Source organism: Rhinoderma darwinii, chromosome 2 (assembly GCF_050947455.1).
Source record: "Rhinoderma darwinii isolate aRhiDar2 chromosome 2, aRhiDar2.hap1, whole genome shotgun sequence".
NCBI classification, from domain to species: Eukaryota; Metazoa; Chordata; class Amphibia; order Anura; family Rhinodermatidae; genus Rhinoderma; species Rhinoderma darwinii.
In genome coordinates this window covers 106,003,366-106,030,856 of record NC_134688.1, presented here as the reverse complement: position 1 = coordinate 106,030,856, position 27,491 = coordinate 106,003,366, and the positions used below count along the sequence as shown (strand labels likewise).

At 41.3% G+C, this 27,491-nt stretch overlaps 1 protein-coding gene across 1 annotated transcript in view; it reads right to left on the bottom strand.

Moving 5' to 3' along the window:
• STAT6 (signal transducer and activator of transcription 6) overlaps positions 1-27,491 on the bottom strand; it is a 232,456-nt gene that overhangs the window by 30,888 nt on the left and 174,077 nt on the right. Inside the window, exons 12-18 of the mRNA XM_075852010.1 lie at positions 22,304-22,510; positions 16,902-16,996; positions 12,209-12,345; positions 9,273-9,419; positions 6,682-6,739; positions 4,748-4,852; positions 3,430-3,498 (exon numbers count right to left, since the gene is read on the bottom strand). Coding sequence (XP_075708125.1) covers positions 3,430-3,498; positions 4,748-4,852; positions 6,682-6,739; positions 9,273-9,419; positions 12,209-12,345; positions 16,902-16,996; positions 22,304-22,510 — 818 coding nt within the window. The remainder of the gene's footprint in view (positions 1-3,429; positions 3,499-4,747; positions 4,853-6,681; positions 6,740-9,272; positions 9,420-12,208; positions 12,346-16,901; positions 16,997-22,303; positions 22,511-27,491) is intronic.

Here is a 27,491-nt window from a genome sequence, read left to right as displayed (position 1 = left end):
GATCTGACTCTTTTCAAACGCAGATGTGACTCTTTTATGCTCATTAGCATACGTTGGAGGAACACTAAAAAGCTGAATACTAAACGTACAGAGCCACTTAGAAGATAATTATAGGTTACATATACGTGATTTTTCACCCACTACCACCAGGTATTGCTGGTTTAATAGGTGAAATGCTGGTGACAGGTTCCCTTTAAGGGGCTTTTTAAAATTATCCATTTAGTTTGTGTACTTATATTTTTGAGGACACGGTCCCAGTTTATGCCATTTAGGTCATCCCTTATCTGATGAAAATTGGCCTTTCTGAAGTTAGTGTTTTTTTTAGTTCCTCAGCTAAACATCTTATTAAAGAATAAATGAAAACGTATTATGTAGTTGTCACTATTACCTATGTGACCCCCCAGCAGAAACTATTGATATTTTGTCTGGTCTACTGGTTAAAATGTGGTCGAGTAGAGCACCCCCCCCCTGCCCCTGCATATTGTTGGGTCCTGCACTACTAAGGTAATTGACTTTTCTATTTAAAAAAAAAAAATCTGTAGCCTGTTTTTGGGCTTGCAGGTTTCTATTTCCCCATTTATATCAGGATAGTTAAAGTTCCGCATAAAAATGACTTAATTGCGATTTGCTGCCTCATCGCACAGTTTTTCTGCTTTTTTTTTTATTATACATGGAGACTTATAACAAACCCCTATTAGTATTTTATTATTCTTTCTCCCTCACCTATTTCCACCTATAGGGACTGCACATATTAATTTCCCCAACAAACATCATTACGAAGGATGGCTTTAGGAAGGATTTTATATATAAGCACCGCCCCCTTCTTTCTTATTAGTACAATCCTTTCTGCACAGACTGTAACCCTGCATAACAGCCCAGTAACAGCTATCATCCAGCTACGTCTCACTTATCCTCACTATGTCACAATTCTCCTCCAGCATTATCAACTCTAATGCCTCAATCTTGTTATTGAAGCTTTTGCCATTCATATACATGCACTTTATAGGTATCACTTTTCCTTTTATTTCTAATAATTTTTCAAACCCATTCCTCTATTCATCTATAGCAGACACTTTGACAGGGCTACTCAGTTGAACGAGGGGAATAGCCAATTTTTTAGCAACCTGAAAATCTAAAAAATTAGCTGCAGAACCACAATCTACAAAAGCTTAACTAGAAGTACAAACAATATTAAAAAATACACTAACAGGCAAAAGGATTTTTTGAGAAAATGTGGGAAAAACCTGACTGCCCAGATGGCATTCCCGGAGACCATCATCCCTGCAAGAGAAACAAAGCCCTCTGCGTTTCTGGAAAAGTCTCCGTTCTTGAGAACAGATTTTTCTTTTTTGCGCTCCCATAGACGTGGGTCAAGACGCACAACAAGAGTCACAGTAGCCTCTAAGGTCGAGGGCAGAGGGTAATTTATTAGGAGATCTTTCAAGGTTTCGAAAGGCCTCGCCGGAATTGACATCGGAGTGCTGCATCATTCTACTGTGAAGAGTCGGACCACCGTCTAAATCCCCAACAGTTTTCTTCAACAGGGCACCGTCCCTGCTGGAGAGATAGATTGGCCTCAGCCACTGCAGTAACATCTGGTCCTCCATAAATTAAACCTAGGGCCGCAAAGAAGGTCTCAACCGAAAAAAGTTTAGGGGCATCAGGTTGCATCGAAAAGGCCCAGAGTTGAGGATCTCCTTGCAACAGGGAAATGACTAAACCAACTCGCTGCTGCTCAGTTCCATAAAAAACAGGTCTTAGCCGAAAATACAAATTACAACTGTCCCGAAAATTAATAAAAGACTTACGATCACCAGAAAAACTATCAGGTAAGTTCATTTTTGGTTCGACCGGCGTAGCAGCTGGAATTTTTGCTTGGAGCTGCGCAGTCTCATGGTGTTGATTCCGTTTGGCCAGATCTTGTACCAGCTTAGTCAGACCGTGCAACTATTCCACTAGGCCGTGCATAAGTTCCATAGTGGAAAGATAATTTTTAAAGGGCTTGTGACTATGTAATGTAAGCACTAGTTGAGCAATTCCCCCAGAGTGCAAGTTATGGAATTGCTCTGTAAGCGATTCAACAAAGGCAGCTGGAAACTGTCAGGAATAAGCATGCAAATAATCCGCTACCTCAAGTCCGTCACTACCCTGATCAGCAGAGTCTAAGGCTACTCTATGGTCTTCACTAGAGCCCACCGCAAGGCGGATTGGATTTGGCTGCATAGAACCCAGGTGCACTAACAGAATACGGTGTAGGACAGGAGGTGCAATGCAGGCAATACCAGAACAGAAAACCAGACAGCCAGAGGGTACACAGCAACAGAGTTCACAACCAGGAGAGAGTCAGTCCAAATCAGAAAACAGAAGAATTCCAGGAGTTGCAGAGGTCAAAACCAGCCAAGAGCAGAATGTCCAAATCAGTAAGCAAAAGCGTTAATCTAAAGACAGAGTTGAGCTCCAGTTCCAAGAGTTCAAATAGTCAGGTGATACAGGGAGTAGCGAGGAGCTTGATCAGAAACTACATACACAAAGATATTCACAAGCAACAATGAAGGAACTGACCAGACTTAAATACTCCACTCTAGAATCTGATAGGAGGAAAACAGAGAAATGAGATTGGCTCTGCAACTCAACCCAGAGCCGCCCAAAAGCAAGGCTAGCAGTCATGACAACCTTAAAGAAACAGACGTTTCCGAACACCTTCCTTCATACACAAATCTTTGGTGTGGCTGAAATCATGTTTAAGGACCTTCCACCTACATTTAGTGTCAATATGCATAATGACTGCTGGATCTTCACCATCCCAATAATCTGTCAACCCAATTTGTTATATGCCGAACCTGAGCACCTGGAAGACAAAACACCTGTATTCCCGGTCTTCATCTTCAATAAAAAGGAACCCCCTACTGGATCCTGTGGATACAATGCACTGCTAAATAATTCTCAGGGCCAGAAGATGTAGTGGAGCTACTTGGGTTACAACCACAAGATACATGGTCACAGGAAATCAGGAAATACAACAGAAATCACCCACATTAATAGCAAGAAAAAATACCACGGTAAGTATGAAAATACACATGGCAAATAGCTTTGTTTAGTATTAAAAATAATACTATTACCTGGAAGGCTGTTTTAATAACATAAAATATAATGTTATATAAAATTGCACTTTCCCTACTTAACATGCATTTTATAAGCTAAAATTTACTGCAGACAATGTATTATTAAGAATAATAGAAGTCATTTTGGAGTTTCACGGTCTGCTCTTTATATATTTCTATAGGAACATTTTCTAAATAATATCCCATATAAAACAATTGTGATATCGTTGTCTTGGATTCCCGGTTGATTTAATAAAATGGAAATGTTGTATACTACACGTCGATGAATTTCAGAATTCACTGTAACTTATAATTATTATTTACTGACCTGTATACTTGCTGTGGCGTGCTTATGTGCGCAATAGGGCTTTCAACAGGTGAAACACAGATCGGTGACCTTAAAAATATATTAATATAAGATATGTCAATTATGCAAAAAATAAAGTTCTAAATGTTACATAATACTCTGAAATTTGAGTCAGGTCTCATGCACGTATGGACATATTATTGATCTATGGTGTAACGATCTGTATAAACGCCACCCATAGAAATCTATTATCCTATACTATATTATTCTAAATGCCCTCAATTTTATATGGAAGTGCACAGAGTTTTTTTTCTCACAGAGTCCATGGCATGTTCCATCACATGTTGTGTTATTGAAGTGTTCTTCCCCACAAGATTTGCTAGGGAAGAATATGATGCTTCACAGAGGTACCAAATAGCGGCACACAAAGTGCCTATGACTCCATAATATGGATCTGTAGAGAATCTGTGTGCAGCCTTGTAGTGTCTGTGCACATAGCTTTGCCATGTACATTAGCCCTAAGAATGAATAGAATTAGATATAGTTAAAAAATAATAGATTTATTTAACTCTGATAGATATATAGGTCTACGGTATTATTATTATTATTATTATTATTATTATTTTGTATTTTGATATCTCTTGTTTTTAAAGAATATTATATTCTGAACCCACTATACTCCCACGATCGTCACGGTGAGGCTTGATATGCCTCTCCTGGTTTGATTTGATCATAGTCACTCACATTATGTTTTCCTATTACCTACTTTGTTTACCTATGGTTGTCAGGACAACCAGAATTGTCTTCCTCTCACACACACTTCTATTGGTACACGATTGTTTATGTGAAGGTTGAGGTTTTGACCCGCAACTCCATACATTAAAACAACACATGGTCAATCTCTGTCATGATCTATGGCCTGATCTGGATTTCTGTTGATGGAATACAGATCTGTTGTTCCACTTCACTTCACAACAGCACCTATCAACGAGCGAAAAAATCCTACACGGCCATCAACTTTTCCACAGATATCTGCTTTGTCAGTGTCTGCAATGCTTATTTGTGTGCCAGAAAAGCCTCTGACAGTCATCAAAAAATTGTCTAAATTGTCCTTTTTGGCCGTCCAACATCTCTAGTGTTTGGCTAGCTTAAGTGTATGTAAACTTTCTGCCTCAACTGTACTATACATTATACAGTATATATTTAATATATATTATTCAGTTGTGGACACATTTATATAATGTGTACCCATGAGCCACAATCATGAACTCATATTTAGTATGAGATTGGGAGATTACAATATTTCTTAAGATACTGGCACCAGAAGAGTTTTACTCACGGATAATGCACAGTGCTGCTCATTGAGGGTTGTGGGGTATCAATTCCCTCCATTGGAGTTGGATCACTCCACAATGATACATTGGGATTTCCCTCAGTATCATCCCTGGTTAAAAAAAAGGAGCATTAATGTTGGAAAAATTAGTAAATACATACATACAGGCCTGTAAATGGGTCATACATGCACTACTTGTAATATCACAAATCAATCTTTGTGTTCACACATAGCTCAAAGAACATGATGACACAAAACTACATATTTGAACAACAGCATTGTATTGTTGTAGAAAGCGTTCCTTCCTTCAAAATAGCCATACAAAAAGGTAAGGTACTGTACTGCCTTTAAAGACCAAATTTATTTTTTGATGTGTTGATTTCCTATAGTATACTATTCACACTGTCTTTGTTGTTGCCTGTTTGGAAAGGAAAAAGCAATTGTTCTTTAGACAAGAGGTTTCGGTAGGATCGGCCTCCTAAATTTAAGTGGGTGTCTGGGTGGATCTTTACAGCTGATTATTGGTGGTGTCTGGACTAGCGGACCTGCTTCTGGGTGTCACAATGAGTGTTATTCTGGTCTGAGTGAGTTAGTACATGTTCTTTCTGTCAGGACAAGTGAATGAACACCAGAACTTGGTTGGGTGGAGTGAGCAAGAATACACCTGGCCTTCGGTCTGCATATCTGAATGAGCAAGCATACACCTGGGTATCTGAGTGAGTGTGTGTACCCATGACTCTGGGTGACTGGTGCCCTGTGCGGTGCCATGGCCCCCTATTGTCTATTATATAGTGCCCAAATAATACCTTCATACAGTTCCCAAATAACATTGCTGTAAGGTGCCAAAATAACACTGCTCAATAAATAATCTGTGTAGCGGCTTTTATGTAGGTTTGGGAACTAAATGTGGGACTGCAGATGCAAGCTACTAGTGTCTAGGCACTGTCAGAACCAGGGGCGCCCCCTTAAGTAGTGACCTTTCCAAGATCGTTCCTGGACCCTGTTATACGCACATTGTATGCTACTACTTTTTATACATTGTACATTAGAAATAATAAATTGAATACATTAGTCTTAAGCTTTATCCAGATGAGCGTGTGTGAAATCGGGTTCCATCGACTACCATTTTTCACAGCCGATTTGCAACCATGCAGGACCCATTTTCACGGATCCCTCATAAACTTGAGTCTATTGAGGGACCAGTGAAAACTGACAAATTGGACATGTCCTATTATTTAATGGGCTCGTCACACGGAGGATTTATACGTTTGTCTGAATAAAGCTTTAAAGTGTAAATGGGCTCTTATTTCTAGGTGTAGACTTTTTACACTTTCATATTACTATAACTAAGGCTATCTTCACATTGCGTTCGCAGTGCACAGTGTGCATTCAGTGTATATTCGGGGAATGTGCCTGGAAAGCTCCCGGTGTATACACAAAACATATCCATAGGGCTTTAAAGACCCAACAGATGCCAAAAGATTACCCTTGTGGCACAGACCAGGCTGTTATACGTATGTCAGTATACGTTTTTTTGTAACTGTACAGGAAAGCATAGTCTTCTGCGGTTTCCTATACTGTGGGCCACCGCAAAAAAAACAAAACTATACCTCACGGTATACTTTTTTTTTCAACATGAGGGCCTATGCATGATGTATACTACTGTATGGCATACAGTTTCATACATCAGGGCTTTGTATTTGGTGCATATGGCAGGAGATTTCCCTGCCATATGCTTGAACATAACAACCAAACATGAAGTGAGCTGAGCCTAACAGGACCAGTCACTGTATTGCAAGTTGAGCCTTAGTTAGGAATAGGATTATGCACAGGATAGCAGTGTTTTATACCAGTGAAGCGCTGTGGTAATGTACAGAACAGAAAGGGTTACATTAGTTTCCTATATTAGGCATGTGTTTATTGACTTAAACAACACTTACCCTACTACTTTCACTACAATAGCAGTTTTCTTGTATCCACTACCACAGCTTGAAACCTCTGAGAGATTGAAAGTAACAGAGATGAGAGGATAAAAGATGCAACATAAAATGATTTACACGGCCAGATACATATAGAATGGATTGTTGAAAGGATATAAAATCAAAATAATTTATACACAGATGCAGCTATCTATCTATCTATCTATCTATCTATCTATCTATCTATCTATCTATCTATCTATCTATCTATCTATCTAGTATCTATCTATCTATCTATCTATCTGGTATCTATCTATCTGGTATCTATCTATCTGGTATCTATCTATCTGGTATCTATCTATCTATCTATCTATCTATCTATCTATCTATCTATCTATCTATCTATCTATCTATCTATCTATCTATCTATCTATCTATCTATCTATCATCTATCTATCCATCCATCCATCCATCCATCCATCCATCCATCCATCCATCCATCTATCTATCTATCTATCTATCTATCTGGTATCTATCTGGTATCTATCTATCTATCTATCTATCTATCTATCTATCTATCTATCTATCTATCTATCTATCTATCTATCTATCTATCTATCTATCTATCTATCTATCTAATCTATCTATCTATCTATCTATCTATCTATCTATCTATCTATCTATCTATCTATCTATCTATCTATCTATCTATCTATCTATCTATCTATCTATCTATCTATCTATCTATCTATCTATCTATCTATCTATCCAGCTTGAGAAAGGCAGTTGCATCTGCCGAAACGTCGCTTATGGAATAAAGTTCATCACTTGATTTTTTTCACTTGGAGATACAGGAGTGCTGCCTATTTTTTTGTAGACTATTACGAAGGATATAGCCTTTCGCCTGAGGTTGGCACCCACATTTATTGTTCATTCCTGCATGGTGCTGCTCTTGATTTGCTTTGTTGTATCTATCTATCCTTTTACTACAAAGATAATTTTCTGAAACCTACTACTTGAAACATACAAATTTTGCTTGTACCATTAAAATTAGGACTGTTGTATTTATCAATATTAGCAAATAACAGTTTTGTTAGGGATCACCAAATTCACACATGGCGTGGCCAATTCTTTCGTCAGTGAGGATTTGTTTTTGTTTTTTTAATATGTTCTACACCTAAATATATTTTTAGAAAAATCTGCTAATTAAACAATGTCTGAAATAAGGAACAACACAGCATGACTGCTTTTCCCCTTCACTGCTGTAAATAAAATGCCAATCCAGCTTTGTCTTTGTGTGAGACAGACTGGTTGCTAGACAAAAGAAGACACATACAACAGCGGGTCCCATGCAAGAATATGATATGGGCCCCTGGCTGTCCAACAGCTTATCATGGAGACCCTACTTTATGTCTCTCTAGCAAATCCCTAACAAATAGGCCAATATCTCTGGTGGACTGAAATCAATCAGTAACTGTGAACCATGCAATTTATTAGCTCATTCCCTAAAATACAACCTAATATATAGTGGACGAACTAATATTTGCCCTTTAACCCCTTTGTGCCACAGCCATTTTTCATTTTTTTCATATTACATTTTTCCTGTGTATGAATTATAGATGAGTTATAGATGTACTACTTTTATTAAAGATAAAGCAATTTGTTAAAAATATATATTCTGTATTTTTCCGTCAATTGTGCGGTGTGTTTTTGAGGGAAAAGTTGTAGTGTTTAATGGTACCATACGACTTTATGATCACTTTAAATTTCATTTTTTGGGGGAGCTAAGGTGACCAAAAACCAGCATCTCTGTTTTTTTTACGGCGTTTAAACTGCGTGTTAACGCTATATACATTTAGACCTTTATGGACACTGCGATACCAATTATGTTTTTGTTTTGTATTTTTTACACTACTTTAGGTGAAAAATAAGAATTTTTTTTTTTATCAACTATTTTTTTGTATATTACAAAAAGCTTTATTTATTTGTTCTTTATATATATATATATATATATATATATATATATATATATATATATATATATATATATATATATATATATATATTATTATTACTTATTTATTTTTTTATTTTTTTCTACATTTTTAGTCTCCCTAGACTTGAACAAGCGATATCTACCGTATGTATTGCCGTGTATTAAATATTTACCAGTTTCTATTAACCCCTGGCTCCACAAAGATGCCAGATCTGGGGGCCTTCTCTATATTCCCCCATACCGGCCCTGAAGAACAGCTACCTCAAATGTCGGGAAGGGGTTAAGCTGGCAGTGAGCCTCTTTACCTATAGAGACCCTGTGCAGCTGCACAGATTGCACACATGGTATGTCCGACCCTGCTGCTAGAGAAATTCTGCATAGCATCAGAAATATTTTTAATGAGATTGTCAGGCAGTACATCCTTTCCAATAAGCTTATGCCACAAGTAAAATTAGAAAGAGAACTTTTTCCACATAGCTATCCATTTCTATGTATCCATTGTTTTATTACCTTTCCATTTTTATCCTTTTACTTTTGCTAATTTATGAAAAATAATTTTCTCCTAAATAATTCTTTACAATAATTCATATAAAAAATTACTGAAATGGTAACTCACTTTTATAGTATTTCTCAAAGGCATCATCTTTTCTCCCTTTTCTGTACAGATATGTCAACTGTTTCAAATCTTTCACCCGGTCACCCAAAGACAGGATCTGAAGATCTTTAGCACCAAAAGGCTGAATATTTTGGATCTGTCCAGAACCTAAAAAAATAAGAAAAGATTATTTAAATGTACACATTATAAATTGTAGTTTGGAAAATCTCACAGCACATTTTATTTATGGAGGAACTAAATTTCCACAGTAAGAATGATGTAAAGAGTTACCGTAATTACCGTAATTATTTTTATTTTATAAGCTTTTAGGGTACCAAAAGATAATAGTACAGCATGTAGAGTAAGCACTCTATGTCAAACATGGCTGGCCAAACACAAAAGATAGGTCAAATGCTGGGAAAGATATATTTACTTTAGCGTTTTTTGATAAAAGAATGAAGATATATTTGTGATTGAGAGGGAAATTACATATAGGTGTTTGTATATAAGTCTAGGTACTTTAAAGCTCAACCCATTTGCGATGTAGACCTCTTCTTTTTCGTAATTTCCCACCCGTTTTTATCATTGTCTGCCATCAGTGGTGTTACTTAAAGCTCCGGTACCCCAACGCATAAACTATAACGGGACCCCCACCTACCATATATCATTGATAATACTGGTGTCTTATGCGGCTGAGGGGCTTTTAGGCCCCCTCAAGCTCCAGCGCCCGGGTGCGACTGACACCTCTGCACCCCCTATAGCTACGCCCCTGTCTGCCATGTTATAGATATAGTGGAGCGGTCATCTGGTTACGGTCACTTTCTCTACAACGGACATCACACTTGTCACCTCTCCCATTTCAGTACGTTGCTGTGGTCACACCACTCGAAAAAAATATTTTCTGCTTGTAGTGGTATATCCTAAGAGGTTTTAAAGTGGATCATTGGAGGTACACAGTAGTAGAATACAGCTGCAAGGACTGCAATAAATTTACATTGAAGTATTGGTTATTTAAAAGGCCATGTCAATGTTTGGTTATTACTGTACATTATTACTTTTGTTACTTTGATACATATGGCTACACCACAAAGTCACTATTTATAAAGTACTGGAAAAATTACTCGGCGCTGCCCGGACATAACATGTCGGTCTGTCTGTTCGTGTGTTCATTGGATTTGTTTGGGTGCCCAGGAGGCCAATCCATGCCCTCGTATTTTCTTTGTTTACAGGGAAATCGCTAGTAGCCCTATATACCTCGGCAGTTACACACTGTTTATTTCAATGTTAACTTCCTAAATACCTAACAGCTAAACTGGTAGGAAATGGAGTCATAAGACTGTGACAGAGTCTGTTGATGAACAAGATTGGCAGTTTTATTACCAGTTGGCCATAGACTATGGTTGGATCGTAATTGAAAACAGCATCATGCATGAAAGCCCACTCAGCACGCTGAACATCATGATGTGCTGTATCAGCTTGCTGACTGGCCTGGGTTCAAGCAGGAGTCTCTGCTCTTCTGAGAGCCACCTGTCTGATCTTTTGCGGAGAGAGCCCGAGTTTGCAGAGGAGTTTCAGCACCTCGAGCAGCAGTATGACGCATTTGATCAGCTTAAAGTTGGGCAAGAGGAGTCTCTGCAGCTAGTAATGCAGCTTTCCTCTTGGCCGTCGGTAATCTGATTGGTTGGTATGGGTAACCGCTCCCCTGTACCGTCTCATCTAGGATTATCTTGTAAAGTGCACTACCTGCTACTGCCAGATAAAAACATCTTTACTATAAAAGCGAATGTCTGTATTCGCTTTTATAGTATTGGATCATGATCATGTGATAATGGCTGATAACAGAGAACAACAGAAAGGTTGGAACCTTTTATGAAAACCTTCCTGAACACCCGATGTACCTATGTGCCAAATTTGGGGGCAAATAGTTCAGGTGTTTGGATGCCTATAGAGGACAACAAACAGACATTCACTATAATGGCTGATAACAGAAAACAACAGCAAGGTTGGGACATTTACAAAAACCTTCCCGGACACCCGATGTACCTGTGTGCCAAATTTGGGGTCAAATGGTTCAGGCGTTTGAATGCCTATAGAGGACAGACAAACAGACATTGACTTTTATAATATAGAATAGCAGAGTTCCCCCGGCTTCAGACGGGTCTATTTGTTTGTTGTTTGTGTGTGTGGTTAAAAACGTATTTTCCTACTGATATGAAGCCAACATGTCCAATAAAGTCCAAGTGCAGGTTCCTTTTTGGAGGCATGACTGGTCTGAAAGTGGTTACATTTATGAGAATACTGAAATCCACGGGCTTGGTTCTGTTGAGAGATTTCAGCAACTCAGCAGCAGCCATGCTCTTTGCCACAGGAGTCTTTAGTCTAAGTGCAGGTTCCTTTTTGGAGGCATGACTGGTGTGAAAGGGTTTCATGAGAATGCTCAAATCCAGTATAGGTACAGTGCAGTTTAGGTACAGTTCATTTACAGCGAGTAACACGTTGAGTAAAGAACAATGGCTTGGTTGTTATGGAAAACTGGTCTAAAACTGTGTTTATGTGAGTGAGGCTAAGAATGAAGGACCTGCGAGCTTCTATTGGCTAATGTGGGTCATGTGATATGGAGGAAGGTCCTTGATATGGAAGCCAGTGGTGTCATATTTGCTTTTGCGAATATGTCGAGAACGGTAGGTCCTAGCGAGTTGAAACCCGGTCGGAACCTTCGGAAGCACGTGATTTACTTATGTGCCAAATTTGGTGTAGATTGGTCTAGTCGGTTTGGGCCGTGCATAAAGAACATACAACATACAACAAACATCAGACAGACAACAGAAATTTATATATATATATATATATATATATATATATATATATATATATATATATATAGAGAGAGAGAGAGATTCAGTAATCTGGATATATAATTTTTTTAAATAAATTATTATAGTAACTTTGTTATTTACCATCCTCTCCACGAATGACATGTGCGATTGTGATGCCACCAATCTCTGAGTCACTAAATCGCAATAGGAATGTACCACTTGGCTCATCGCTGAGAATCTTGTGTACATATTGCTTACTGAGAAATCCCATTATTAGGCTAGAACAAAGGAAATTACACCATGTTATACTAATACAAAACGATATCATGCATATATTTCCCAGATTTCTAGAGTTAATAATCTATGTGGTGTGACTGCATTTATCCTGTTGATAACTTGGAGCTCTAGTTTCTCCATCATTTAAAATTTTATCAGCCTGTTCACAGCACTGACCAAAAAGCAAGAAATTATGTTTCCACTACATATATCCATCCCTTCTTGGATCACTAAGTCCCTGTTCACACAGAGTTTTTTGACGCGGAAACCACGTCAGAAAACGCGCCAAAAACGTCTGAAAATGCCTCCCATTAATTTCAATGGGAGGTGGACGCTTCTCTTTACCGTGAACGTTTTTACCGTTCGCGGTAATGAGAAGCGACATGCCCTATCTTCGGGCGTTTACGCCTCTGACCTCCCATTGACATCAATGAGAGGCAAAGAAAGCATATTTCGCTGCGTTTTTGCCCATGGCACTCAATGGGCACAAGCGAAAAACAGCGAAAAACGCAGTAAAAAACAGTTCCACCAAGGGATAGGAAAAGGGAAGGGAAAAATGTCTACACATTGACATAGGAGCTGATGTTTTTTCGTTCTAGGAAATGATCTAAGCCTTTTTTAAAGCCATCTACTGTCCCTGCTGTGACCAGCTCCTGCGGTGACTATTCCATTAATTCACCGTTCTCACAGTAAAGAAGGCTTGTCGTCTCTGCAGGTTGAACCTTTTTTTTCTCCAGACGAAGGGAGTGCCCCCTTGTTTTTTGAGGGGGTTTTACATGGAACAGGATTTCACCAGATGTTTTGTATGTGCCATTAAAGGGAATGTGTTGCTAGCAAAAAATGTATTTTTTTTTTTAGTTAAACAATTAGTGTGTGGGTGATTAAACATTGTTCTAATTTTTTATTTTTTTTCACGAGTCAGCAAATATTATAAATTAGATTCTAATTTATAATATTTCCCAGCACTGGTCACTAGATGGAGCAATTCCCAAAATTGCAGCATTGCATGTGGTAAAGCAACCACATTGCTTTATTCTGCAAAATTGGAAAAAAATCCCCCCCCCCTCTAGTGAGCCCTCAGAATCCCTCCTCCTTTATCCTGGCTAGTGCCGGGAGAAACGAGGGGATTGAACGGTCAAACCTCCTACACTGTGTGTCGCCATTTTTTGAGCTAACACATAGTGTAGATGGTTTACATACACTAGTAAACACACACTGAAACACGAACATACATAGAAATCACTTACCTGCTCCTGCCGCCACCGCTCCCTCCGGTCCGTTCGCTCCATCTGCTGCCGCTGCTCCAAGTGCACAAGTCCGGAAGCCGCGACCGGAAGTAGTAATCTTACTGTCCGGCCGCGACTTCCGGTCTACAGGAAAATGGCGCCGGACGGCGCTCAGTTCAACTTGGACTGTGTGGGAGCGGCGCATGCGCCGTTCCCACACAGACGGCGTACACCATAGTGGATGGAATGGGCCCCGTTCGCATTCACTATGGGACTGTAGCTGCCGTATTCCATGTCTGTATGTGTCGTTAATCGACACATACAGAAATGGAAAAAAAAATGGCAGCCCCCATAGGGAAGAAAAAGTAAAAAAATAAAAAAAAGTAACACACAAACACACAAATAAATACAAAAGTTTTTAATAAAACACTAACATCAAACTGATATAAAAAAATTTTTTGGGGTGACACTGTTCCTTTAATATATTTATATAAGTTAATCATGTCCCCCCTTAGTCGTCTCTTTTCAAGGCTAAATAGGTTTAATTCTTTTAATCTATCTCATAATTTAGATTCTCCATGTCCCTTATTAGCTTCATTGCTCTTTGTATTATTTCTAATTCCTGGGCATCATTTCTATGACCTGGAGCCCAGAACTGAATTGCATATTGTTGTTTATGGTATATCTACAAGATATGCCATAGATGCTTGATAAGTACTGGGTTCCACCTCTGGGTCTCTCACCTATTGGGATTCAAAGCAGAGTTCTTGCCTCACCTGTGCACGGCTCTTTTCATTGAAGTCTATTGGAGTTACGGAGAAAGTCAGAATGCAATCCTCATTCTCTCAATAGGTGAGGGTCATAGAAATTGGACTTGTATTTATGGAACATCCTATTGAAATGCCATAAATAAGATGGGAATAACCCTTTAACTAGATTAAAACAATACACTTCCCAATCAAATTAAAGTTTTAATGGTTAGCAGATGATTTAGGTTTTGTTCAAACTTTTTCCAAACTTGTTTTTTTTTTATGTTTAGTCAAAAATGTTAAGGGAATATAATAACCGGTAAAGTATATAGCTCGACCTCCCTTTACGCTCTATACGAGCAAAAAGTCCCAGATGCAACATTTCCATTTTTATTTTGTGACATTTAAGTAATATTTTAGGTTTTAGTGAGCATGCTCCAAAATCTTACATCAAATGTGGCTACAAGCCTGCGAGAAATAAGTAGTATCCTAGCTAGAATTCAATAGTGATCAATGGGGATTATTTATTTTTTTACCTTAAAGGGGTTGTCCACTTCGGACAGTTTCTTTTTGCTGGAGTTCCCCCCGAAAATAAACAGATCACTGGGTGTTTTGTTGCTGGGACCTCCAGCAACCAGCTGTAATCTGTAGGGAAACCTGGCATCAAGTGTTCCATTTCTTTGCAGTGCTATCAGAAAATAAATTAATTAAATGGTTCCCATTGTGGACATGCCAGATCCTCCAAAGGATGAGTCGCTCTTTATAGCTGCTCACTGCTCCCTCTAATTGATGGAGGTCTCAGATGGGAAACTCCCTTCTGTTCATTTAGAATGCCCTAATATCCCAAGTATGTGTTGATACAATCAAATATAATTTTGTTTTTACCTTCCAGAGCCACAATGGGAGAGTCTTCCACCCCATGCTGGGCGTACACACGAATGTGGTATGAACAGAGCCTTACATAGACTCAATAATTAGTACTGAATTAAATGAGCCTAGTTTATAATTTATCTAAAGAACATCTCTATAGGGTTCTTCAACTGCAAACTATTGTATAGTCTTACTTGCAGATAACATAGTAATAACTGTTACACTACATCTGCATAATATTGTGTAGGTCCTGCTCCTGCCACCAAAACAGCTCTGGTCCATTGAGGCATGGGCTCCACAAGACCTCTGATGCTGTCCTGTGATATCTGGCACCAAGACATCAACACCAGAACCTTTAAGTCCTGTAAGTTGCGAGGTTGGGCCTCCATGGATCATCCTAGTTTTTCTAGTAAATCCCACAGAAGCGTGAGACGTACCACCTACCCCATATCACAACTAACAGGACTTAAAGGATCTGCTGCTCATGTCTTGGCGCCAGATACCCGGGGACACCATATTGTACAATACAATTGGTTTCATTAAAATATAGTTTATATTTCAGGAATATGTTATCATGTACCAACAACTATTTTTTATATACTAGTCCTTCTCAATGAATTAGAATATCATCAAAAAGTTAATTTATTTCAGTAATTCAATTCAAAAAGTGAAACTCCTATATTATATAGATTCATTACACACAGAGTGATCTATTTCCAGTATTTTTTTCTTTTATTGTTGATGATTATGGCTAACAGTTAATGAAAACCCAAAATTTTGTATCTCAGAAAATTAGAATATTAAACAAGCCCAATTTCCAAAATTATTTTTAATACCGAAATGTTGCCTACTGAAAAGTCTGTAGAGTATATACACTCAATACTTGGTCAGGGCTCCTTTTGCATGAATTACTGCATCAATGCGGCGTGGCATGGAGGCGATCAGCCAGGTTGCTTTGATATCGGCCTTCAGCTCGTCTGCATTGTTGGGTCTGGTGTCTCTCCTCTTCCTCTTGAGAATACCCCATAGATTCTCTATGGGGTTTAGGTCAGGTGAGTTTGCTGGACAATCAAGCTCAGTGATACTGTGGTTATTAAACCAGGTATTGGTACTTTTGGCAGTGTGGGCAGGTGCCAAGTCCTGCTGGAAAATGAAATCAGCATCTCCATAAAGCTTGTCAGCAGAGGGAAGCATGAAGTGCTCTAAGATTTCCTGATAGACGGCTGCGTTGTCTCTGAACTTGATATAACACAGTGGACCAACACCAGCAGATGACATGGCCCCCCCAAACCATTACTGACTGTGGAAACTTCACACTGGACCGCAAGCAACTTGGATTGATGTCTCTCCACTCTTCCTCCGGATCCTGGGACCTTGATTTCCCAATGAAATGCAAAATTTACTTTCATCTGAAAACAAGACTTTGGACACTGAGCAACAGACCAGTCCTTTTAAAGGCTTAGGAAACCTTTCCAGGTGTTTTGTAAGATTAGCTGATTAGAGTGTCACCATGAGTCTACAATCAAAATTGCTGTAAATAGATCACTCTGTGTGTAATGAATCTATATAATATATTAGTTTCACATTATGAATTGAATTATTTGATCATATTCTAATTCTTTGAAAAGGACTAGTATAGAAATATATGTTATCAGAGAGCACATCCAAACCTCCATCAACATATTCCACTTGATTTTTTACAATGTTTCTTACCCTTCTGACCAGTAATCTCTTAAATGTTTTTTGGTGAGGTCCACAACTCCATCAAACCATTGCCAAAAGGTAAAGTTTCTTTCCCGAAGTGGTTCCTAGAAAAAAGAGGCAACTTCTTTTTAAACCAATTTGCCAAGTATGTGTTTTAAATATACAGACCTATTCTGAAACAATATTCCACTCACATGATAAAATAAAGTCCAAATGCCATTATGCCACAATGACACCCTATGGTGCCTCAGAGACAAGTCTTCCTCTGTAAACCAATACTTGAAATGGACACTAATTTTTAAAACTCCTGATGCTAATCTGATATTATTCCTGATATATATATATATATATATATATATATATATATATATATATATAGTGAGACAGTGACAGGTAAAGTCATTGAGGGAAGGTACATTTCCCCTAGAATCCTGTCATATGTATCCCTAGGCTCCAGGGAATGAGTATTTTTTGCAATAGAAAGCTCTAACTTTCCAATCTCGGCTTAAGGAAAAGCCGGAAAAAGGGCCTGGAGTTGGATTGGGGAAGAGCAGGGCGAGTTCCCCAATCACTAGTCCATCTCTGTTTGTAGGACAAGGCTGCTGCTGCTCAATTAGCTGCACCTGCAGCCTGTGTATAAAAAGGTGCAGACACAGTGTGTGTCAGTCTCACCCCTGACTCAGACCGGAGACTACTAAGTCTGGAGTAGCCTGTATTCTATTTGAGTAAAGACCTGTGTTACTTTGTGTCCAGTGCCTGGTAGGAAGGCACTTGGTATAGTTAGATAATATCTTGTTTAGTTAGTGCTCAGACGAGCAGGATTTATTTAGTATTTTGCCTTGTTGTACAAGAGGCTGTTTCTTTGACAAGAATAAAACACAGGCAAACCCCTGTTATGAACTTTAATACACGGTGTCCCTGTCTCTGGCTACTAAGAAACCGCTGTACCAACCTCTCTTGATGCTAAACCCTCACAATATATATATATATATATATATATATATATATATATATATATATATAGCAGAACAGAATACAGCAGCACTCACAAAACGAGGATGTCTGGGTGACAAGCAAGTAGTCCTGATCCAAGGACGGAGCAATTTAGAAAAATAGAAATCTTGCAGCACTCCTATATGTGAAAAAGTGGTGGTTTTATTCAGTCAACAAAATAGCAAAGTTTCTGTTCAACAATAGGACCTTTAGGGTGGATTCACAGGAACGTGTATTGGGTCTGTGCGGGCCGCGTGGTTTTCACGCGCCACGCACGGACCAATACAAGTCTATGGGGCAGTACAGACAGTCCGTGCTTTTTGCACAGCGTTTGTCCGCTGCGCAAAAAGCGCGACATGGTCAATATCTCCACGTATTTCGCGCATCACGCACCCATTGAAGTCAATGGGTGCGTGAAAACCACGCAGGTCGCACGGAAGCACTTCCGTGCGAACTGCCTGTTTCGCGCACCAGCTGTCAAAAGGATGAATGTAAACAGAAAAGCACCACGTGCTTTTCTGTTTACAAACATCCAAACGGAGTGTCTTTGAGATGAGCGAACCCGGACAACCGAACCGAACTTCACCGGGTTCGGCCGAACTCGTTTTGGCCGAACCCGGCAAAAAAAATTCCGGTACGCGACGTCAGGAGATAGTCACTGTCCAGGGTGCTGAAAGAGTTAAACTGTTTCAGCACCCTGGACAGTGACTTCCGATCCCAATATACATGAACGTGTAAAAAAAAAAGAAGTTCTGACTTACCGATAACTCCCGGCTTCTTCCTCCAGTCTGACCTCCCGGGATGACAATTCAGTCCAAGTGACAGCTCCAGCCAATCACAGGCCAAGCACAGGCTGCAGCGGTCACATGGACTGCGGCGTCATCCAGGGAGGTGGGGCCCGATGTCAAGAGAGGCGCGTCACCAAGGACGCGTCACCAAGGCAACGGCCGGGAGGGAAGTTCTCGGTAAGTATGAACTTTTTCTTTTTTTTTAACAGGTTTCTCGATATTGTGATCGCCATTCACTGTCGAGGGTGCTGAAAGAGCTAACTGCCGATCAGTTAACTCTTTCAGCACCCTGGACAGTGACTGACGTCGACTAGACTCATCTCTATGATGGCGGCTGCGCGAAAATCATGCAGCCGCGCATCATACACGGATGACACACGGAGCTGTCAAGTGGTTTTTGCGCGCGCAAAACGCCGCGTTTTTTGCGCGCGCAAAAACGCAACGTTCGTCTCAATAAGCCCTTATCAAGCATTGATAAAGTTCCTATTGTTGGACGTTGCTATTTTGTTGACTGAACAAAACCACCATTTTTTCACATATTGGAGTGCCGCAAGATTTCTATTTTTATATATATATATATATATATATATACATACATGTGTATATATATATTACCATTTTTTTTTTTTTGATGGAAGCAAAAGTGCAGTCCGCAGATCTTTTGTTTCCGTGAAAAAAAAACGGAAACCTAGCGAACGGAGGCAAACGTAAACCAACTGAAACAAACGAATTACCATTGAAATTAATGGTAATGCCAACGGAACGGCTGCTTTCCGTTTAATCTTTCGTCCCTCTCATCCTCCGACGGAAGCGAGATAAACATATACAAATGGTAGTGTGAAAGAAGCCTTACAATAGTACACCCGAAACAGATTATACAAAAGAAAAATTCCTATATTGTTTTGGCAATCATTTTGGCAATAGTAACGGTTATCACATAATGTACCAATGAGTTATCATTTTACACTGAATTATAGGCTCATAATACTGACTGATAATTATCAATTGATAGGCATTATCTTCCACTTTGCAATACTTTGGAGTATTCCACATGACAGTATACATTAAACAGTACATAGTAAACCTATAGGGCTACAGTGTTCACATAAAAGCTAGACAGCATAAACGTAGACCATGCAGTGAGAAGTAATAACAAAAAATATCATAGAAGTGTGTTTCCAATTAGGAAATTGTCTCCATAATATTCCATCTATGGGGTTCTGTGTATATTATAGCAAGACCTAGTAGGTTCCACATTTTGCAAAAACTGAAAATTTGAACCAAGCTCTCACCCCTTTCTATTTTACTCCTGTGTTCAATATGGGCAGACTTGCTGAATGGCAACTTTTAAGATCAATAGGCATATTATAGGAAGGCTACCGATTCGGGGTACAGGACAGAGTATGCGCTCAGATTTTTACAGCATATGCAGATGGTGCAGCACAGGCCCCAGAAGGTCACCTTTCGATATGCACAGAACTGCATAGAATGAAATAATAGATTTTTAAAAAAAAATTCAAAATGATCTTAGTCCAGACTACTGTTTATTTTCATTCTATACGGGACGTGTACTTTAAATAAGTACCATCCAGAAAACCATTGCTAATACTTAATGTATGAGCTCTACTAATCTACTTTATTTACACTCTGGACAAAACTACAAATTCAGTGCTGAACCAGAAATGCAGCCGTATTACACTCCTGTGACACTGGCCATGGAGATTCAGATACACTCCTATGCAGGGGCGTAACTAGGAAAGACTAGGCCCCATAGCAAACTTTTGACTGGGGCCCCCCCTCCCCTGGGTGTCACACAACCCCCCCCCCCCTTGTAGATAGTGCCTTTTTTACAGCCCCCCCCTGTAGATAACGCCATACAGTCCCCCCTGTAGATAACGCCATACAGCCCCCCTGTAGACTGTATGGCGTTATCTACAGAGGGGGACTGTATGGCGTTATCTACAGAGGGGGACTGTATGGCGTTATCTACAGGGGGGACTGTATGGCGTTATCTACAGGGGGGACTGTATGGCGTTATCTACAGAGGGGGACTGTATGGCGTTATCTACAGAGGGGGACTGTATGGCGTTATCTACAGAGGGGGACTGTATGGCGTTATCTACAGAGGGGGACTGTATGGCGTTATCTACAGAGGGGGACTGTATGGCGTTATCTACAGGGGGGACTGTGTGGCGTTATCTACAGGGGGGACTGTGTGGCGTTATCTACAGGGGGGACTGTGTGGCGTTATCTTCAGGGGGGACTGTGTGGCGTTGTCTACAGGGGGGACTGTGTGGCGTTATCTACAGGGGAACTTTATGGCGTTATCTACAGAGGGGGCTGTATGGCGCTAACCATACAGCCCCCACTGTAGAGAACGCCATACAGCCACCACTGTAGATAACGCCATAAAGTTCCCCTGTAGATAACGCCACACAGTCCCCCCTGTAGAGAACGCCATACAGCCCCCCTGTAGGGAACGCCATACAGCCCCCCCTGTAGGGAACGCCATACAGCGCCCCCCCTGCAGGGAACGCCATACAGCGCCCCCCCTGCAGGGAACGCCATACAGCGCCCCCCCCTGCAGGGAACGCCATACAGCACCCCCCCTGTAGGGAACGCCATACAGCCCCCCCCCCAAAAAAAAATGCGACCTATAGTGTGTCCTACAAATAACATGCATCCCCCATGTGTGATCCCTGGCATTGATAGCGAGAACGGGGGACTGAAAGTCCCCTGAAGTTCTCCATGACTAACCTCTGACTTCCGACGTCTGCGCAGCTCAATAAAAATGAAAGGAGCGCTGGTCACGCATGCGCACAAGCGCGACCGGTGCTCCATTAATTTCTACGGAGCTGCCGACACAGACCCCGGAAGTCCGAGGTTTGTGATGGAGAACTTCAGGGGACTTTCAGTCCCCCGTTCTCCCTATCGCTGCCAGGGATCACACATGTATCCCCTGTCCTGTGGATAGGGGATACATGTCTTTTGTTTAATGGCAGAGCGGGGAGATACCTCCCTGCTCTGCCGTAGTGATCAGTGGCGTCGCGCTATAGCAGCTATAGCGGCTGCTAGCGGAGCCTGCGGCCAAGGTGGGGGCCCGTGCCGGCGGGCGACACGGGCCCCCTCATGTCGCGGGCCCCGTAGCAGTCGCTACGGCTGCTACGGCGGTAGTTACGCCACTGGTCCTATGAATACATAGTAGCATATCTCTTATACATAGTGCTGCACAAGAATAATGGAGCAAGACATCATTTAATTATGGCTGAACAAGTGCCTTAAAAGAGGGGTGCTGTGTTAGGCTCCTCAGAAATATATTGCACCCTTACATCGCAGAAATGGGGGACCAATGAGCGCTAAAACTAATAGAAAGGGCAATGCCAAAAATTAAAATTTTCAGTTTTGCCCTATTTTTCTTTACACTGGATTTAAATAAAAGGGTCCTTTGTTAATAATGAAAGGTTTAAAAGACTAAAGTAAAAATATACCATTATTACATAAATCAGATATTAACATTGATATGATATTTATAACATTGTACCTTTATCCTTTTCCAATAAATGATCCAAATAAACCTAATAACATCATTTTCTACAAAAGGTAACATGTTCACATTATAGGAATTATTACCTTGTTGAACTGCGTCCAGGACACGGTTCGTTCTTTTAAGTCATCATAGCTAAGGCAGTTTTCTCCAAAGATCTTCTGAGCAAGAAACCAGAAATGATTTACTGACAGCTCTTGTTTTGTTCCCACCTCGGACATGAATTTGATACTCAAGGTGGTACACATCTTTCTCCACGGCACTTTCTCATCCACATAGAAGGGACGTCTTCCCTGTCAGCAATAAAAATACAATCAGGGATAAGTGACCTTTTTATAGGAAATCACCAATCCAAAATCATATAACCAGTAGGTCAAGGATGACTTGTACAATTGCGAACAATAAGACCCAGTTCACAGAGAGTTTTTTTAAGCGGATTTTGATGCGGAAACCACATCAGAATCAGTGACAAAAAGACGTCCGAATCTGCCTCCCATTGATTACAATGGGAAGAAGAAAGCGTTTTTTGCCCGCGGTCCGAGGCGTTTTTCGCCCGTGGGCAAAAAACACTGGGAGATTTGCAGCAAGAAAGCGCAGGTAGATCAAAATCTGTTTCAAAATTCCTGAAGGAATTTTGAGGCAGATTTTTTATGCCTGCAAATTCCTCTGTGTGAACAAGGTCTAAAACTACAGCTTTCTGCACACTACAAACACACACATAAAAAAAAAAATCACCCTAAGAGGTATATTAGTCATTCATTTTAATACATTAACCATAATATTAAAGAATGACAAGGCTGGCTTTTATGGTGGGCCACTGTCAAGAAACCTGCAAACTGTTCAGGGGTAGGCAACCATTTTTTTTTTACGTGCAATTAATCAGTTAATTAAACTCCTCTCTCTCCTGGTGATCAGCGCCGCCAAGCACATAATGAAGCGCTGTTCTCTCTCCGTGTGTTGAGCGCCGCCAGCAACACAATGGCGCTGGACAACAAAAGAGGGAAGTGTGCCAAGAAACCATGCCCAACCTGCCATCTGTGGCACCGGTGCCACAGGTTGCTGACCCCTGGTCTACACAGTTTATATACCCCTTCAGACCTATAATGTTTTCCATAGAATATAGTATAAGGCCTCATGTACAAGGCCGTATGCTTTGTATAGAGCTGTAACAGGACTCCGCGCACACCGCCTTTACTGATTCCATATGAATCCATAGAAATCTTAATAGTTCAGACGCAGTGGTTTCAGATGTAATTCGGGCGGTTTACGCCTCGAATTACACCTGAAAATACGGCTCCATTACGCCTACAAACATCTGCCCATTGCTTTCAATGGGAATTACGATGTTTTGTTCTCACGAGCCTTTATTTTACGCGTCGCTGTCAAAATATGGTGCGTAAAATGACGGCTCGTCAATAGTGCAGGACACTTCATGGGACGTTTTTGGAGGCGTTTTTCATTGACTCCATTGAAAAACAGCTCCAAAAACGACCGTAAAAAACGCAGCGAAAAACGCGAGTTGTTAAAAAAAACTTCTGAAAATCAGGAGCGTATTTTCAGACGTTTTTGAGTTTGCGTGTGAACATACCCTAAAGCAGAATCAGGCTGCTTCTTGAAAGTTGGTACATATGAAATAAACCTTGGTAAGGAAAATACTTGCGTAGAAGAATGTGTGGGTAATATTTTGTTCTCATCTAGATAAGCTACAGAGCATTTTTGGCAAACATTCTGCCTCCTCAGGCATTTGGCACATGGAGCTGCAACATGTGGCTGGAGCTGTGGCCAAAGCCCACCTTTAAAAATGATTGATTGCCCGGGACTAATGTATGTAGCGTCCATGGCCGCAGACCGTCGGATTTTCTCACCTCCCGACGCCCGCAGCCATGGATCTGTGAGTGCTGGTCTCCATCTCCTTCCTAAGAGACGCCAGCGCTCACCTCCGCTCCGGTCCACTGTGTCCCATAGGGTGCGCGCGCATGCTCGTGCCCGCTCTTAAAGGGCCAGCGCGCACATGAAAACAATCATCATCATCAACTCACATGACTCCCTGGACTATAAGAAGGCCCCTGCCCTTCTGATCCTTGCCTGAGCGTTGTTAGTTTATCCCAAGTCTGTCTTGCAAATGGTCCCTTAGTGTTTTCCCGTTCCAGTTGTTACCCGTGCCCTGTTACCTGTTCCTGTATCCCGTGCTGAGTTCTAATTCCTGTGCCTACTAGTGTTGGAGCCGTGTCTACTGCACCTGCTGTCATTTGCCACGTCCAGTGTCTTCTGCCACATCCAGTGCCTTCCGTCACGTCCAGTGCCGTTTGCCACATCCAGTGTCTTCTGCTACGTCTTCTACTGCCTGCCATGTCTGGCGCAACCTGCTGCACCTACCTCCATCCGTGCTGAAGCCACAGCCACTGTCTGGACTAGTTCATGTACCCGTGTGTTGCGAACTGCTAGTGTGTCCACATACCCTGTGATCGTGACAATGTATATATGTTTGTGATTGCTTAATGTGTGATTTTCTTCCAGGTCACTGCACCATTAAAAATACTAATAATGATGGTCAGTACTGTGGAGCTGCAGTGCTGCTGAATTTTATTGCTGTTTGCGCTGTTAATGCATATATATGTGCACTGTTTTACACTGTAGATATGTTATGGTTCTCTGCCACTAGATTCCACTATTGCATCAACCATATAAAAGAGCTGGCAACAGGAAGAGGAGATCAGAGTGTGGTAGAAACCACATGGACTGGTAGGAGATCCTGCTGCTCCTAGAATAATAGAGATAGAAGCGTGCTTGCTGAGAGAAATGGCGGAGGGCGCTTCGTACAGACCCTGAGTCACTGAGGCAGCTGAAGAGGGAAAGTGTGCCGGATGCAAAGAGGATGCAGACCGTGCAGTGAGAAGCCTTGTGGGCTCCAGCAAAGTGATGTAGAGCCAAGGAGTAGACCTGCCTGTGTGTGCAGACTGATGAGACGGAGCTGCAGTACAAGCGATTTAGTGAGTCCCATGAAGACAGGGGCCAGGAGGGCTACCCTGCTGAGGGAAGCCACAGAAGCAAGCTGGCTATGGACAGAGTGTGTGATGCAGTATCAAGAGACATTGTATGTTAAAGAGGCTCTGTCACCAGATTTTGCAACCCCTATCTGCTATTGCAGCAGATAGGCGCTGCAATGTAGATTACAGTAACGTTTTTATTTTTTAAAAACGAGCATTTTTGGCCAAGTTATGACCATTTTTGTATTTATGCAAATGAGGCTTGCAAAAGTCCAAGTGGGCGTGTTTAAAGTAAAAGTCCAACTGGGCGTGTATTATGTGCGTACATCGGGGCGTTTTTACTACTTTTACTAGCTGGGCGTTCTGACGAGAAGTATCATCCACTTCTCGTCAGAACGCCCAGCTTCTGGCAGTGCAGATCTGTGATGTCACTCACTTCCTGCCCCAGGTCCTGCATCGTGTCGGCCACGTCGGCACCAGAGGCTACAGTTGATTCTGCAGCAGCATCAGCGTTTGCAGGTAAGTAGCTACATCGACTTACCTGCAAACGCTGATGCTGCTGCAGAATCAACTGTAGCCTCTGGTGCCGATGTGTCCTCGCTCGTCCGACACGATGCAGGACCTGTGAGTGACGTCACAGCGTGATCTCTCGAGAACACGCTGTGTGTCTGCACTGCCAGAAGCTGGGCGTTCTGAAGAGAAGTGGATGATACTTCTCGTCAGAACGCCCAGCTAGTAAAAGTAGTAAAAACGCCCCGATTTACGCACATAATACACGCCCACTTGGACTTTTACTTTAAACACTCCCACTTGGACTTTTGCAAGCCTCATTTGCATAAACACAAAAATGGTCATAACTTGGCCAAAAATGCTCGTTTTTTTTAAATAAAAACGTTACTGTAATCTACATTGCAGCGCCTATCTGCTGCATTAGCAGATAGGGGTTGCAAAATCTGGTGACAGAGCCTCTTTAAGCTGCAGTTCCTGTTGAGGAGCCAGGTCAGTCATAGAAGTTGAAGCTGATGAGCACATAAGCTGCTGAGAGATTAAACGGTACGAGGGGGCCGACACAGGTCAAGAGTGCACTGTTTGTTAGCTGCCTGAGACAAGCGGGTGGAGGCTGGATTCTCCCTGCACTGCAATTGAGATGGTGTTTGTTTGCCCCAAGAGAGAAAGACTCTTTCCGATCGTGAGCAGATGAATCAATAGAAAGAGATTGTTAGAATGCGCACTGTGCCATGCTGTGTACATAGAGACTCTATAGTTATCGCCAAACATCTGTGCCCGTTTGTGAGTGAAATCAATACGCTTATATGACTTGACTTAAGGTATGTTTGATGACTTTCGCTATCTATGACCTTCCACCCCAAATCCCAATAAGAGACCACAACTTGAATTTTGGTGTAAAGGCCACAGCAGCCATTTATTAAATACACACCATAAAAACATCACAACACTCCATAATAAACATCCTGCTCTATTTCCAACATTCTCAAGTTAAAGGATCCTTGAAGGCACTTCAGGCATTAAATAAAAAACTCCATCGTTTCCTTGTTAGGTCTGGACTTATTGCCCTATAGCCGTGCTGCACCTGACCCGAGGGCACCAACCATCTCCAAGACCTCTCTCTCCCTTCCTGGGGACCCTGCCCATCAGGTATATATGCAATATCAGCTGGGTAACCACTCCCCAGCCCCTCCAATACTATCCAGGGTTAAACGCCCCGAGTTGTCTTTCAACAATCTCCATTGTTGATTCTCCTTCTTCCCATTACATGCCTTCAAAGACACCTCCTCCTACCGCCACGACAATCATGTGTGACCCCTTACACATGATTGTCCCTCCACAACTGTAGGGCTTTCTCCATGCCTTCCTTGATGTCCAGAGTCCACATATCCAGACCCACCTCATTCAAATGGACGCCATCCGCTCTCAGGAAACCAACCTCTCTGCCCTCCAACTCTTTATGCCGCACCACAACACCGCCATTGCGTGCCACAAATCTGCCAACCACCTTGTTCACCTTTGCTCTTGCTTTATTTAAACTGTGGACTGAACGGGCCTGACGCCACACCTTGCGAGCAACAATATCCGACCATACGATCAGCAATCCAGGAAAAGATGACCACAACCGCAACAGATCTATCATCACATCCCGCACCAAATCCCTAGACGACCGTATACCTAAGTCGTTGCCACCAAGGTGCACTACCAGAATATCAGGCGCCCTATCCAAACCTGCATAAAACTGGAGCTCTGGCAACAACCTGCACCACAGCATGCCCCG